The sequence below is a fragment of the Nannospalax galili genome, unplaced genomic scaffold (assembly GCF_000622305.1).
Source record: "Nannospalax galili isolate Female #2095 unplaced genomic scaffold, S.galili_v1.0 scaffold777, whole genome shotgun sequence".
NCBI classification, from domain to species: Eukaryota; Metazoa; Chordata; class Mammalia; order Rodentia; family Spalacidae; genus Nannospalax; species Nannospalax galili.
Genome location: NW_008341810.1, coordinates 4331557 through 4348303, shown reverse-complemented (window position 1 = coordinate 4348303; position 16747 = coordinate 4331557). Strand labels below are relative to the sequence as shown.

Below are 16747 nucleotides of genomic sequence, written 5' to 3'. Positions count from 1 at the left end.
AGTACCCAGACTCCTCTGCCCAGGGGATTCAGATGGACTTCAGCCAATGGAAGATTGCATTGTGGGAAGAAGAGAGGCGCTCTGGTATACCTCCCTTCTCCCTTTGCACCTAACTTCTGGCAGCAGCCCTTCATGTTCCCGCCCCTATATTGAACTCTGTCCCCCTTTGGCTTCAATTCTCATGGGACCAAGAGGCCCAGGCAGTATCCCATCCATCCTCTGATACCACACTCCCCAACTCTAAGCATGACATTCTCTTCCTTAATGCTGACCCCTGCGCTGTTTACTGTTTTCCATTTATACTCTGATTTACTTTATTTTATTTTATTTTTATGTGTATGAGTGTTATGCCTGTATGTATGTAAATGCGCCTGTGTCATGTGGTGCCTACATAGGTCAGAAGAGAACATTGGATCCCCTGGAACTGGAGTTATAAATGGTTGTTAACCACCATGTGGATGCTGGGATTTGAACTCAGGTTTTCTGCAAGAGAAGCCAGTGCTCTTAACCACTGAGCCATCTCTTTGCACTCCATTTAGCTTTTAACACTAGCACCCATTTCCCCATGGTGAAAGCCCTCTGTGCAGCCACCAGAAATGGATTCTCTTTGTCTGATTGAACGTTGACTAATAGCTAAACTGTAAATTAAATACATGGGGGAAACAAAGTTAGAAAGATGCAGGACACATGAAGGACAGGCAGCCATACTGCTGCCGTGACATAGAGCCAGGGACAGCTTCAACTGATGGGCTGTATGCCCATGGAGAGAGATTCTCTCAAGCGGAGCTGATCAGGGAAACAAGCTGACCAGGGAAACAAGCCGTATCCAGAGATGGAAGTGCCCTGGGCCTAAAGCCTTCCACCCACCCACGAAAACAAAGATGTTCTATAAACATACTGTAATAGGAAACACTCCAAAGAGTGGCCAGTGACTTAGCATGTTGGTCTTTCGACCCATGGCCCATGGGTCACATGTGGCCCAAGATAGCAAGATAGCAACAAATACAGCCCAAATCATAAACTTACATAAAATATCATGAGGGAGGACTTTTCTTTTCTTTTTGTTTTTCTTTTTTGGAAAGGGATGTGACTTAGTTCCATGGTTCTTAAGTATGAACTTTGTAGACATCATGGCAACACAAGGTCATGCAAAATAAGCCCATTTGTGGCTGTACCACCAATGGACTGCAGGTTAAAGTACCCCTGGAGGGGCTGGAGAGGTGGCTCAGTGATTAAGAGCACTGGCAAGTGCTCACATGGTGGCTCACAATCATCCATAACTCCAGTTCCAGGGAATCTGATGCCTCTCCTACACAGGTGCACTTACATACATGCAGGAAAATGCATTCATACACATAAAATAATAAATAAGATATTTTTAAAGCATCCCTGGATATGAAAGCCCTTAGCAAGTGGATATACATTTTGTATTATGCAGCATATTTGAAGATGGGAGACCTTTATTACTATGGCCACCAAAACCAGTCCCAAGACCTTGAGCTGTCTGTACAGATGTATGCCCAAGCAGCCCTGGATGGAGACTCTCAGGTAAGCACTCGAGCTGAGGCCCAGGGACTGACTGCCTCTCTTGCAGCTTCAGCAGCATGGCTCACCATCACTGTCCTTCATGGCCACATACGTTCTGATGGTTCTGGGAGGGAAAGAGCCCTGTGGCCCACCTTGACCGAGCACTGACTATTCCCACACCATTCTTGCACCAATTCCCCACGGCCAGAATTTTCATACTCACTTTCTACCCAGAGACACACCAAAGGCAATGAATTGTTCAAGGCCAAATAACTGAGAGTAAACAAAGCCCAAGTCTGGGTCGTTGGTGGAAACCTATGACCTAAAGGTATTCCTGTCAGATCCTGAGAAACTAACGCACAAGGTAGAGACTCAAGGGCCTGGAGCTGTGGCCACAGGAGGAAGCAGTTTGCACATACACTTGAGCCAAGACTTGAGTGTCAAGACTTGATCCTCAGTGACCTTTTCAGATATTTATTTGGCAATAATTTCAGGCTTACAGAAAAGTTGTAAAAAGAACCCAGAGAGTTCACTTAGCTTCTTCGAACATTAATCTCGTCTACAACCACATACCATGAAGGAGTTAACACTGGGCAGTAGCATTACCTACACTTGAGACTTTATTTGGATTCCACCAGTTATTCCACAAGTTCTTCTCTTCTGTTCTAGAATCCCACATGATATTCAGTGCTCATCTTTCTTTCCAGACTTCTCCAGTCTGTGACAGTTCCTCAGTCATTCTTCATCTTCATGACCTTGAATTTCTAAGGAATACTGATGAGGTGTTTTGTAGAACATCCCTCTATTTGAGTCTGTCTTTTGTTCTTGCATGAATACATTCAGGCTATGTATTTGAGATAAGAATACTATGAATGTACTGAGCATAGTGGTGTATACCTATAATCTCAGTGCTTAAGAGGCAGAGGCCGGGGAATTGTGAGTTTCAGACCATTCTAGGCTACACAGGGAGACCCTGCCTCAAAGGGAAGGTGATGGTATTACAGAAGTGATGTACATCCTAGATGGGATACATGAGGTAGGACTGTCAAATCACTGGTGGGCTTATTTTAGTTATCTGGTGAAGGCCATGTATTAGTTACTTTTCTGTTGCTGTAATAAAATACCCTAACAAAAACAACTTAAAGGAAAGGCAGTTTGTTTGGGCTCACAGTTCTGGAGGGATACATACAGTCTATCATGGCTGGGAAGACATGGCAGTAGGTAGGGGAGGCATGCTGGGGAAGCAGGAAAGTGGCTGGTCACAGTGCATCCCACACTCAGGAAGCAGAGAGTGAACAGAAAGTGCCTCGGGCTGTAGAGTAGCAAGTCCCACTCCCAGTGGCCACTTCCTCCAGTGAAGTTCCACTTCCTATAGGTTCTATAACCTTCCAAACAATGCCACCAAGTAGCTGGGGACCAAGTGTTCAAACATGTGAGTCTATGGGGAGACATTTCACATTCATGGGTGGTTTCTATAAAGTTGGTATCTTTCCATTTTATATATCTAGTGGAGGTAGTTTGAAACTATGCAAATATTTTGCTTCTTTGCAAAAGTTTTCCCAGGAAATTTTGTAGATTTCATCTGCAACAATTACTTGCATCATGTTCTAATGTTAAGTCTTCCTGCAACCCTCATGGTTTCCTTTGAACTGTGAGAGGATCTCAGGTTCTTTTTCATGATGGAGGTTGGAACAGTTGTTACCTCCTCAGTGAGTGGCTAGCATTGAACTCTGGAATCTGATCACAGAGCAAAGTTGGAGTCTCACCCCTACCTCAGCCTTTGCTTGTTTCGTGGAGGAATTACATCAGTAGCGTTGTATACCTGAGTTAAAATCCCATGTCTCTCCCATTCACAGCTTCTTATACATGACACATCACTAAATCCCCATGTCTGTGTTTTCTCAGTTGTCAGCCAGAGCCAATCTGCCATGGGACGTGTAAATTGAAGGCGATGCTTGGTATAAATCTCTGAACCCAATGCCAAGTAAACTCAATGAACATGATCTACCCTATTGTTAATTCTCCTAGAATGAAGTAGAGTTGCTGCTAAAGTGATTTGCTGAAGAAATCATCTCCCTTGGATGTCTGCTATCATTTAAAATGAGGCCCGAATAATTTGGTTTTTAATTTTTGTTATTTATTTATTTAAAAAAATGATGTTATAAAAACAATGTATCTATGATTCCATGGCAGGGCCTCATCCTCTTTCTCCTCCTCCTCCTCTTCCTCCTCCTCCTCCTCCTTTTTAACACATCTATTTTTTGGGAGGATGTGTGAGTGCCTCAGCATACATGTGGAGGTCAGAGGACAACTCACTTGTGAGAGTCGGTTCTCTCTTCCACCATGTGATCCTAGGAATTGAACTCAGGTCATTGGGCTTAGAGGCAAGCAATTTACCCACTGAACCATCTCTCCAGCTCAGGGCTTTTCACCTCTTCCTAATGCTTTCATATTCCATTCCAGTCCCTGCCCACGAGCTTCTGTCTGTAACGTCAGCCCCAGTGTGCATGCCACCTTGAAAACCTGTCTTCTCACTCAAGTGGAACACTGTGCACATTTTAGTACATAGTCCCTTTCATCGGAGGCATCCACGAATGCTTATTCTTTTGTTTGCCAACTTACTTATTGATTCAACATGTGTTTATCCAGTCCTACTGTGTCATAGACAGCGTTCAGGGTGCAAACATAGAGTGAAATAACCACTCTTTTGAACTTTGCAGGATTTATAGTCTCCGAGGGAGGATCTGGAGAGTGTTTCCCCTTGTGCTGTAATTAACACTTCAGCATTTCCTTCTTTCCTCCTTATTCAAATACTTCGGTTGTTTTCTGAGAGGACGTATTACTGAGTCAGACTCTCAATAGGTTTACGACTATGTGACAGTGTATTGCCGTTCCATTTTCTGGGAGAATTTTCCAGTCATTGTCTCAGTGAGCAGAGGAAAAGGAGAACAGAAGCCTTGTCAATACAATGATTTAATTCTGCTAACTGAGTAACTGTGGGCTGATATGTTCTTATTGCTTTTATGCAGTTACTAGTAAGGAGAAATACTTTGATCTATGCTTCTCGATGATTCAGTCATCTTCATTCTTCATGTGACTCCTGTATTCTTCTTTGCCTGTTTACCTGTCAGAGATTTGATACTTTTTTTTATTCAAGTCATAATTAGTTCTTTATCCATTTGCCTACTTGATAATGAACTTTAAGCCATTGTGCTGCGTACAGACATCCCCATCACCCATCTACCCACTTCTTTTGATCCTATTTTCCCAGTGATGAAAATCTTTACCATTTTATAAAGTTTTTCTCTTTGCCTTTCCTTCAAAAGGAAGAGGAATATTCTATGTTCTGCCGCTGCGTGTGTGCATGTGTACATGTGTATACATGTGTCTTAAGGATAATTCCTGCTCTACTGAAAGACTTTTGGGCAGCATGGCGGAGGTTGTGTGGAGACTCTGGACCCTGCCTGCTTACATGTGAATCCCAGCTCTGCCACTTTCCAGCTGGGTAACCTTGGGCACATTCCTTAACTGCTCTGTGCTTCAGTTTCTCAATCGGCAAAATAAAGACACTAGTACCAATACTGGTTCTTTGTTATGCCCATGAAGCAGAATACTGCCCCACATACAGCAAGTCTTCAAAAGAAGGTGGAAGTCAAGGTTGAGGGAGGATGTGAGCTATTAAAACATGACCATGAGTTCATGCACATCAAATAAATTTGAAAAAAAAATGTTGCTTGAGTGGTTTGCTGTGCACTTCAGGTGACCTCAACTGACCTTTCTTTACCCTTAGGTTTGAACCCCAAGGATTACCGATCCCTGAAAACACAGTATCTGCAGGTAAGGCTGGAGGATTTTAATTTTTTTTTTTTTTTTTGAGACAGTGTCTCCCTCTAGCCTCAACTGGCCTGGAACTCACTATGTAGACAAGGCTGGCCTTGAACTCACGGAAATCCGCCTGCCTCTGCCTCCCAAGTGCTGGGATTAAAGGTGTGTGCCACCACGCCCGGCAACCATGAGTTCTTTAAAAGACAGTACCCATTTTCCTTTGTGAATCTCCAGGGGTAAGTACCACTTCACTTTTGGGGAGCATCCTGGTCAGCTCACATGCCCTCATGCTGGAGGGGCCATTTCTCATGCTAGTATGATGGTGTCTGTCCTGAGACATACCTCCATGGTCAGGCTCTCAAATGGCATTCTGTTATTGGACCCACACAGTGCAATAGGTAGCTCCTGTTCTCAGGGTCAAAAGCAGGCACAGAAGAAAGAGATAGAAAAATGTTCTATAGCAGAGATTCATACCACGAAGAATTATAGAGGCTTTCCACATTGGCCTAGGGCATCTCAGACATGCACCCATATGTTTTTCTGTATTTTGTCAAGTGTCCGACAGGTTGACAGTGACTTGGGGCACAGTCCTTAAGCAATAGACACTGCTTTGGATTTGGCGTTCTAGCTTTGTTGACAACGCAAAGATGTGTTTTCCCAAGTTCTCTGTAGGAGCAGGAGTGGGGAAGGGTGGCTTGCTTGCCTGGCGCCTTAGCAGATGGGCTGCCGACTTCTTTGAAAACCTCCTCACTTTCCTACAAATAAATTTCTCAGATGCATATATTTAGAGGAACAATCCATCAATGAAGAGGCCAAAACCATCTGTCTCTAGGGAGTGCAAAAAAAAATTTAGAGGTTGTAAAAGTTTGCATTGTGATGAAAGGCATGTGTGTCTGGGTGTTATTCTGACAAGTTGATGAGTTTGGCATGTGATTTGTCTTTAGGGATTTTTCAACCTGGCTCTGCTGATAGAAGAAGGTGCTAGAATCCCACGCCACATTCTGGAGTTCCTGGAAATTGACCCAACTCTTCATCCCAGCAACACCTCCATACTCCGAGAGCTGTATGAAAGGTTGGCTCGGAGATGTTCTGATTCCGTGAAGACTGGGAGACCCAACTGGGTGGTGTTTGGGCCTTGGTTCAAGTTGGTGTCACACTGATTTTGTGTTGTCAAGTGTTAGCAAAGGTCCTCAGGATTTACTTCCGTTAGACAGCACTCAACCAAACCCAGATCTGTTTCCCTTTCTGGGGAAAAGGGAATGACTCAGACATATTCTAGAATGTGCTTGACTTGAAGTTCAAGTGCTGATCAAGATTTTCCATGAGTGTAAAAAGATCACATACCCGATTAGCTCAGTTTTCTGGGAAATAGGGAGGGACCTCCCTGAACCTGGACTTTGGAATCACTCAGAAACAGTGTTCAGGCATACCCGGTACTCAGGGTCTTCCTTAGGAATGTGGGACACTAGTGAGTTTTCCAGGGATTTCTGCTAGGATCTCAGAATAACAGTCAAGCCCAAAGCACTTAGAACTGGCTTCATTCTCTGCCTCTATATGAGGGACTTTGTCTACGTAAAAGCAAGCAAGTGTGGATCTGAGGGACTGAAAGGCAAGTCATGGTGGGTGCCACCAAAGCCAGACTATGCACTCAGGTACCCTGGGTTTTGTCTGCAGGTGCTGGAGTCACAGTAATGAAGAGACCCTGAGCCCCTGCTCCCTGGCCTGGCTTTACCTGCACCTGCGGCTAATCTGGGGCACTGTCCTGCACTCTGCCCTGGTAGGTATCGTCCTGAGGCCTGCCCCTGAGGCCCTCCCCTTCATCAATCATCTGACACGTGCCCTGATATCTACAGATATACTTTCTGGGAACCTTTCTGCTGTCCGTGTCGATCGCCTGGATGGTACAGCATTTCCATTCTGTCTCAGGTAAAGCATCTGTAAAGCCAAGGCAGGGGAAAGGCAGATGTTCTTTATCCCTTCTTCCAGTGAGTGGCACACCCTGTCCTCACATCCTTGGTCATGCTTCCTTTCTTTGACCTGGTCCTGCACAGTACTAGGGGAGGTGGTCTTCACGATGTATTACAATGCCTGGTTGTCAGGAATTCCCAAAGTAAAGGGTTGCTTGCCCCACCCCCTTTTGTTTGTTTTGGAAAAGCTTAAGAAATTGAACTAACATATTTTCTTTCTCCTGATGAAAATACATCACCTACCCAAATTCTCCCTGGATGTGCTTGAAAAGCCCATTTCAAACCCAGCTCCTGCATGAAGCATTCCCATTCATTCCAGCCAAGCAGTCAAGGCTGTGAGAGGACAGAGTAACACCGACAGTGAATAAGCATATCTAACCATGTGACTCAGAGGGAGAGATCAGGAAGCCTTCATCCACCTTGGTGTTTGCCAGACAAAATTATTTTTCCAAGCTACCAGAAGGGGTAGTTAAAGGGATGAGCAGTCCCGTCACTCCTGTTTGGGCTTAGAGCCCAGACTTGGCTACTTATTAACTGTGTGACTTAGGGCGAGTTCCCCAACTTTTTTTTTTAATGTGTATGTGTGTAATTGCCTGCATGTAGGTAAGTGCATGTAGGTAAGTGTCCTGCCTGCAGAGGACAGAAGAGGCTGTTGGATCCCCCGGAACTAGAGTTAGGGACAGTTGTTAGCTGCCATGTGGGTGCTGGGATTTGAACCTGGGTCTTCTGCAAGAACAGTCAGTGTTCTTATCCGCTGAGCCATCTCTCTAGCCCCAAGTTCCCCAGTTTTTCTGATCTCCCAGTTTCTCATTCATCAAATGAAAGTTGAACAGATAGCTCCCCCAGTATATGAAATAAGCGGGCAGTGAAAAAATTGAATACAGGATGCTATCACAATGGGAACTGGAGTTAAATGTTAGCTGCTATACTTAACTGGTATATAAAGCCTTCTCAGTAAATGTTAACGATTTTATCTTCCCAGAGTTAGAGAATGACCTTAGCCTATCATTTGTATTAATAACTCACACTAGTGGCTCAAATCTACAAGCATCTCTTGGTAGAAAGTGACAGATTTCCACCATCATGGATGGCAAGAAGAGGATGATAGCTCAAAAAGACCAACAGAGACACAATGAGGAAATTAGGGGCTGGCTACCATCAGAGCATTTACAGCCCATTATTGTATAGCAGATAATGAAACGTGAAAGGCATCTGCCTCCCTTTCTTTCCTTCAGTGAGGAGTTGCTTTCTGAGAGGCAAGTGCAGGGCTGTGTCCCTCGAATTTACCTGAGGAGGCTCAGGTGCCCTCCACAGCCCTTCCAGGCTGGGGGCCCCATCTTCTACCTAAGCGTAAATCTCCCTCTGGTACATTCTGTCCTGTCCCTGAATTGTTGCCAGGTACAGCACATTTATTTTGCATCTTGTCAGTGTTTTCCATTTCAAATTATCTTTGTCATTTTTACTCTGTGGAAATATTGTTATGATTATTATGATTGCAGTTCTGTTAGAGGTGCTGAAAATTGCCTTGATAGTCTGATGCCAGCTGGTAGCCATGAAAATTCATGGGCGGGTGGAAGAGCCTGTATCAGAAGTTAGCTTCTTCCTGTCTTCAGGTCTTCATCATTGGCCCCTTGGCACCCTTGCTTCCCTGTCCCCGGCCCTTTCCTGTGCATTGCCCTTTTCTGTCTCTCTTTGGTTCATTCTGCTACTCATTCTTCCTCACTTTTCCAACTTTCATTCATGTTTCCTCGCGTATTCCTCCTTCCTGTTGACAACCTACAGACAGTTATGTCTGAATAAGATCTTAAAAATAACTTAATTCTATGATCTTCACATCAAAGATGAGGGAACTGAAGCCAGAGAGGTGAAGTGACCTGCTCAACTAAGGAAATAAAGCCAAGAGTGATCTAGGTGTAGAATTTCAGACTTTCTTTGAAAACCCCAGTGCTTTAAAAATGTTGTGGACTATCTCAAGCCTGTTATTCCTTCATCATGGGATATTTCATAATAGGTTTTAGTACCTTGGAATGAAATTTATAATCATTGACCCATCCACACACATTTGCCTTAAAAGCAATATAAAAGATAAGTTAAAAAAAAAACAAATTAGTTTGTTTCCATATGCAAATCTAGTCCAGTGCTTCTTAATTTCAATGTGCACATGAATCATGCCGTGATCATATGCAAGGCAGATTCTGATGCGGTGGGTCTGGATTGGACATCTCTAGTGAGCCCCTGGATCAAGCCCACACTCCCATTCTGAAGGACATTCTTAGACCAGTAACAGAAGAAATACAAAGGCAAAGCTCACACAGTGACAGTGTTCTTCCCTCACAGCAGTACTGACAGCCCTATTAGAACCCATTTTGAGTGTTGAAGCAGACCCTCCATTCCTCTCCCAGTTTCTAAAGTCCTTTTCTAGAATGCAAATGTGCCAGTCATTTTGAAATAAGATGGGTTAACAGAGAGCAGGCAGCTGAGGGTGATGGGCAGGTGGCAGGGGCACCTATGAGTGGGCTGCCCACTGCTCTCTCCCTGGTTATCTAATGATGCCCCTTTCCTGCACTATGGGAACTAGCGGGACAGTGGCAGATACTTGTGACTTCCGAGGACTGTGAAACAAGCCCGGTAATGAACTCTAGGTGCTGGTCAATAGTATGTAAAGAAGGCATGGTCTTGAGAGCTGGGAGCCTCCTCCAAGCAGCTTGTATGGTTGTACTTTCTTCAGATCAGTTGTCTATTTGTTGTTGCTGTTGTTGTTTTCTTTCCTTCTTTCTTTCTTTCTTTCTTTCTTTCTTTCTTTCTTTCTTTCTTTCTTTCTTTCTTTCCTTCCTAGAGCTTACTATGTAGCTCAAGCTGGCCTTGAATTACCTAATCCTCCTGTTCTTTCTTTCTTTCTTTCTTCTTTCTTTTCTGAGACAGGGTCTCCCTGTAGCCCTAACTGGCCTGGAACTCACTATGTAGACCAGACTGGCCTCCATCTCACAGAGATCCGCCTGCTTCTGCCTCCTGAGTGCTGGGATTAAAGACATATGTCACCACACCTGGCTAATCAATCAACTGTTTTTAAAAATAATGACTTATTATTGATAAGTCTCTCAGGTGAGCTGCTCATATCCTTTACCCGACAGTATTGAGCAAGGAGAAGCCTATCTGTGCCTCAGTTTTCCTCGTTAAAATGGTGGAAATAGTAGCAAGCCTGCCTCTTGCTGTATTTGAAAGAACCAAATGAGATGGCCTGGTGTGCAGGGCTCAGAACTCTTTGAAGATAAGTTGCCAAAGAGTACTGTCCCTGGGGGCATTTTACCTGTAATTAAAGAATCCTGCCACCAGGTGGAGACTGCACTTAATAGCGTGATGTACCTCAGTAGCAGGTAACCAGAGCCCTAGCATGCTTTTCTATTCTGTCTGATTCTCTAAAGCTCAAGAGTCTTCAAAAGCATTCCATCAGAAATGTTAGCTAATCCATCACAAAACCAAGATAAGGTAGAAGTATTGCACACCTCTTACTGCCTTCGAGGAAATTTGCTTTTGGTTCCTGGCTTGCCTTGGGCCAGGTGTCTCCATCTTTCATGAGACAAGTGCTTCCCAGGGTAGGACAAGGTCCCAGGATCTTGGGTATTCTTGAGGCATCTTGGTTGTCACCTGTGAGCAGAACCCATACTGCCCTAGACCTACTTTGTTGCTCCAGGTCTGTGGGATTTGCAACTCGTGGGTCACCCAGCAGCTTGAGTATCTTTGCTTAACTGTGGTAGCACAGTTAGCATCCTTACCCCCAATCTCCATGACTCATGTTGTTGGAGGAGAAAGGAGGGGGCCCTTTGTTTAAAAAAAAATCCACAGATGGTTCAGCCCCTCTCTCAGACTCCAGAAAGAGCTTTCTTTTCCTGCCTCACTGTGTCTCAAAAGCACTCGCTCTCCCTCCCTGCCAAGGACACCAAGCATAATTACCTTAATGGAGCAGCCCTTTTGAAAACCAAAATATCCCAGAGTAAAGTGAGTGCAGAGCCTGGTCCACCTGTGCCTGCCACAAACCTCCTTCAACAAAAAGCCTGGAGCCTGGCTGGGTGCCTAAGGGGAGGTAGAAGAGTGGAGGGAGAAAACAGAAGCTCCATTTCAAAGGAAGAGTCCTGCTTGCAGTGGATGAGCATCCCTAACTTGAAAACTGAATCAGAAAGACTCCAAAATCCTAAGCATCCAGACTCTGCAACTTTTGAGTACTAGCAGGAGGAAAATTCCACATCTGACCTCTGGTGACAAGTTGCAGTCAAAGCACAGGCTGTGTTTAAGGTGTGTATATGAAACATAACTGAACTTCACATTTAGACTTGAGTTGTCCACAAGACACATCATCTATTCTAACCCTCTGGTTAGAATATGCACTCGAAACCCTCTGGTCTCTGTCATTTCAGGGCAGAAATACTCCACCTGCAATACAACTGCAAGCTTGATACATAAAGAATTTAGAACAAGGTTTACAGAGCTTCTGATTCCTAGAGATGAGTAGGTAGCCTAAACTGGTTCCAGCCTGCTCACTGTACTGACCATTGAAGCTGACTCATCTTCTTGGGCTGTGGTTAGCCTGGATTCTTTTCAAAAGCATAAGATGATACAAGCAAGATTAATTAAACCTTTCCCTGTTTTGTTCCTGTCCCCTGCATTTCCAGCTAATGAGGTGTCTGCTAAAAGCACAGTGAAATGTCAACGCTCATGAAGAAAGCGGTGACCTTGGAGTCAGAGATTCCACAGTGAGGTGTCTTTCCAGGCTTACCTACCCCATTACCCTTGGCATCCACGGGTACCTGCACTCAGAACACTGACCCCAGATCTCATACCTGTGCTGGGCTCTGCTCGCTCCTGGGTTCTAACTTACACTTAGTGTGAGATTCCCAAGGCTGCCTCCTTGCCCCCTTTTCTTGCCAGCGGCCTGCCATTTCAATGTGCTCTCTCAGATTCTTTGCTGATACCTACATCTGGTCAGCTGGTAGCCAAATATAAGAAGCAGTGACCTACAACAGGGGTCAGAACCTTTTCTATTTTATTTTTTGGTAGAGTGTCTCACATAACATAGGCTAGTCTCAAACTTGCCATGTAACAGAGGGATGACCTTGAACGTCTATCTTCCTGCCTCTGCCTTCCAAGTTCTAGGATTACAGGCCTCCATGACCACACCCAGTTTACACAGTGCTAGGAATAGAACCTGGGGCTTCATGCATATTAAGTAAGCACTCTACCAGCTGACCTATACCCCTGGCACCACATTTTCCAGTCAAGGGTTAGATAATAAACACTCTGGGCTTTTCTAGTCTGTCCCAGGAGCTCAAAAGCAGCCATTATGGCTGGACTTCCAATAGTGTGAAAACCATTCTTAGATGGCGAGCCATACAAAAACAGACAGTGGCTGCCTTCGGCTCTGGGTCCTTGGTGTGTGCCAGCTCCTGATTATGTTCTTTAATAATGTACAGAAACCGATCCCCAGCCGGCAAGTAATCCACAAATCACTTTCCTTCGGCTCTGGAGTGTACTCTATAATTTTTTAAAGCAGCATGCTGATTTTCCTGGTTACCTTGATTCTAGCCCAATAATAAAATTAGCATGCATTCCAGGTGAGCCATGACAAAGGGGCCACTTTAAAATTAGGACAGGCTAGGGGTTGGGGGGTCATGCAGTGATTGAGTCCCCCATGGAAGTGAGAGAGTTCTTGTACAGATAACAACAAACTTGCAGAGGAAACATCCAGAGTTTTTTATTGTGTGCTTCCTGAGGTTTAAATAGTGTCAGTGCTAATTAGCAATTCTGTCAACATTTACACATTGGCATTTTTTGTTTTATTCAGAAAACCCATTGCTGATTTATCTTGTTACCATGGCAACTTAAACATTCCCTAAGCTTGAAAGCCTATGTCTTAGTGTTGTATTAACTTCCATAGAGATTGTGGGAAAGGCAGATCCTAGGGCCATAGGGGATCCAGGCACCATCTAGCTGAAGCCCCTCTGTTCACAGGGGAGGAAACTGAGGCACAAGGGATTCTACACTTTGAGACTGAAACATTCAAGGGTCAGAATCTAACTCAAGGTTAGTTAGTAATAGATAAATAAGACTTGCCTAGACCTAGCCTCTTGACTGCAGTGCAGTGAGTGGTCTTTGTGCCTCACCACTGGGCCTTTCTCTAAATCACCAGCCAAAATGATAGTCTGAACAACCCTAGTAAGGTCCCATCATGCCACACCCTGGGCTCTCCACTGTCCCTACATTGCCTTGTTTTTTAGAACAGTCTCTGAGTCCACATCTCTGTACACGTTAGAAAAGTCCCTAAGGAAAATTCCTGTGCATAGGCCAGAAAGCCAACCTGTTTGGATGCCCAAGCCCCAACCTTCTGCAATGGCCCTTGGGTGTGACCGTGGCTACTTAGAGATGGCACTCATGGAGAGTCAGATTTTCATCATGTGGTGGCCTCTTCATAAAGTGCATACATTTCAGAATGGACTAGTGAGATGGTGTATTAGATAAAGATGCTTTCCACCAAGCCGGATGACCTAAGTTAGATCTCAGAGCCCATATGGTGGAAAGAAAGAATTGATTCCCCCAAGTTTTCCTCTGACCTCCACTCATGTGCCATGGTGCACACACACACACACGCACACACACACGTACACACATGCATGCACACACACACTAAACAAACAAAAGCAAAAACATTTTAAATAAATTAAATGGTCCCACTTACTACCAACTATGTGGGACTTAAATATTGTCCAGCTTAATTAAAATCCTTGCTTAAAGGCAAACTGATCCATGTTTACACAGAACTCCGTCACTGAGCTAACCATACATCACAGAGCTCTGTAAATTTTCACCCCCATTTTATAGATAACGAGACTAAGGAGTAGTTAAGTGCCAGATAGAGCCTAGTCGGCTGGTAAACATCAGTGTCAATCAAATTTGGTCTTTCTAACTTTGAAGTTCATGCTGATTTTGTAGGCTTCCGGGTCGTCAAAGAGGAGTCAGACACCCTCCAAACAAATCCCCAACTCTTTTGTCAGTCCGATAAGCCATGCACCTGAAATGAACAAATCTTAACACATTTCCCCAGTAACCCAGCTAACATTTGTCATCTACTTATTTGTGCCAGACACTATTGTAAGCATTTTATGTGCACTATCTCATTTAACCCTTGGAACAATTCAGTGAGGTAGAGATATGTCTATTTTCTCCATTTTTGGGAGACAGGGCTCATGCATAACTTGCCCCAAATCACACAGCTGTCAGACCAGACAAGTAGAGTTATTTAGGGTACTCTGGGGTCTTAGTATATAAAGCAGGCTTTACCAGCTCCAGCGTAGTTGATAGTTGGAGGTGGCCACTCAATTGCTGTGGGACTGTCGAATGCAGTTCAGGAGGCTTAGTGGCATCCCTGGCCTCTTCTCACCCCGTGCCAGCATCTCACTCCCACCCCTGGGTGGATATGACAGCTGGAATTGTCTTCAGACAGTACCACTGCCCTTTGGGAGGCCAAAAACACTCCCATTTCAAAACTCCTGACATAAACTTTAAAGTTATAAACTGGAAGCTCCTCTAAAATTGGGAGTGATCACCCTCTTTACTAAAGATAGATTGATAAATAGTTAAGCTTAATTGTGTGGAAAACACAGTCATCTTGTTTTCTACCCCTTATGCACATTTATTTAAATGGAAACTGAGTTTGGCACACCATCCAAATGGAATGGAATGGGAATCAAACCAGTATTCCTCTAATTAGTTGGTATGATTTGTGGCCTGTGTTGTCTTGACATCATGAGAATAGCTATTTTATAGAAGGGAAAACCAAAGTCCAAGGAATGAAGACAATGGGTTCAAGGCTACCTGTCTACCTAGAGTCAAGACCACCAGCCAAGGAGCATCCTTCCTGCTTGCCTGGTGGGGCTGGACATGGGCATCCTGCACGGATGACTTTCAACATTCAGCTCTGTTTGTATGTGTCTCTGCAGCCAGTGGCTCCCCTCCAGCACCAGCCTGGGTCTCGCCAGACCCTACCTCATCCGCCGCAAGTCCAGCTATACTTCCGGCTACAGATGCTTCTGATCACGACCAGCCCACAGTGGCTAACAACCTTGAGCCTAGTGGGTGAACAGTGCATTCTGGGTCTCTCCAGCTGAGAGACAATCCTTTCAACAGCTGGCTTGAGAATGCTGGGGCCAGGGCATTGTACTGATAAATACTTTAAAAGTCTTGTGAACTGGATGCAGATTTTGCACTTGGTGTCTCTTTTGTTTTTAAATAAGGACATGCTCAGAGCAGACTATGGTTATAGCAAAGGCTATCAAAGAAATCCAAGGAACACCTTGATGAGAGAGGCATGTGGGGAGGTGAGTTACTTTGGGAGCGGTAGTCTGCTTTGTGACATATTCTCACCAGAGGAGAGGGATTTTCAAGTCTTAGTCCTTTGTTCATTCCCTTTTATTAAAGAACAGATGATTGTGACTTCTCCACAGGGTTGATGATGTTTCAGATGAGATTGATGATCAGATTGTTGATGTTTCCTGCTCCTGAAAGTCCAATTGACACATTGCTCTTTTAGTTACAAACCCAGCAGCTAGAAAGTACCTTCGAACAAAAACAAACAAAAAACAGTGTAAGCAGAGCAGTCACTGGCTTTTTGTACATTGGTTTACATTTTTCTCCTTGGATTTTTCTAGAGTTGTAGTGCTTCCAAATCATTTGATGACATTGTTGGGTATCTTCTATGTTTCAATCACAGTTCATACAATAACATCTAGAAAAGCCTTAGTATTTAAGTGTAGTCTTCTCCATGAATCACCCATTAGAATAGACTGGCAGCAATGGGACATGCAGAAAAAAAGCCTTTAGCTCATAGTCTCTACCATATCCCAACCCTTATGCCTGCCTGTGTCTGTATAGTAGTGTGTGTGTGTGTGTGTGTGTGTGTGTGTGTGTGTGTGCTGTGTAAGACGGTCAAGAAGAGCAGAATGTCTGTATACTGTATGCTGCTAGGGTAGTAAATAAATCAGTAATGCAATATTGTGGGTCCAAACTACTCTTTGCACTACTTTATTTACAATAGAAAATAAAATTATTTTTATACAGTTGACTACCAGGGAGTGGCTTCTTTTCTTTTTTCCTTGTTACTGTGGTCTTTATACAAAGTACATTCTCCTTAGGATCCAAAAGAGAACTTCACATGAAAAGGCTTGTTCCTGGTAACCATTAGCCTCTGTGGAGATGAAAGTGGCAGAATCCTGAGCTCAGGGTCTGGCCTGTGATGTTTGGCAACCTCAGACATTGTGTTGGGGCTTCTGCACTGAAGGGAGGCTTTACACTATAATTCTGAGTTAAGTCCACAATGCACCCTCTTCTGTGTATGTTGCTTTTATTTGAGTGAAATTATTGGGCCTATTTTCAAGAGTCAG

At 44.2% G+C, this 16747-nt stretch overlaps 1 protein-coding gene across 2 annotated transcripts in view; it reads left to right on the top strand.

Annotated features, from left to right (window-relative positions):
• Sel1l3 (SEL1L family member 3) overlaps positions 1-16396 on the top strand; it is a 116116-nt gene extending 99720 nt beyond the window's left edge. The window contains exons 20-24 of one of the 2 annotated variants that reach the window (XM_008837338.3): positions 1439-1548; positions 6297-6424; positions 7027-7129; positions 7206-7278; positions 15308-16396. In XM_008837338.3, the coding sequence (XP_008835560.1) occupies positions 1439-1548; positions 6297-6424; positions 7027-7129; positions 7206-7278; positions 15308-15447 (554 nt within the window). In that variant the 3' untranslated portion in view covers positions 15448-16396. The remainder of the gene's footprint in view (positions 1-1438; positions 1549-6296; positions 6425-7026; positions 7130-7205; positions 7279-15307) is intronic. The other variant, XM_029565540.1, reaches the window with a different exon arrangement.
• Positions 16397-16747: the final 351 nt, after the last annotated feature.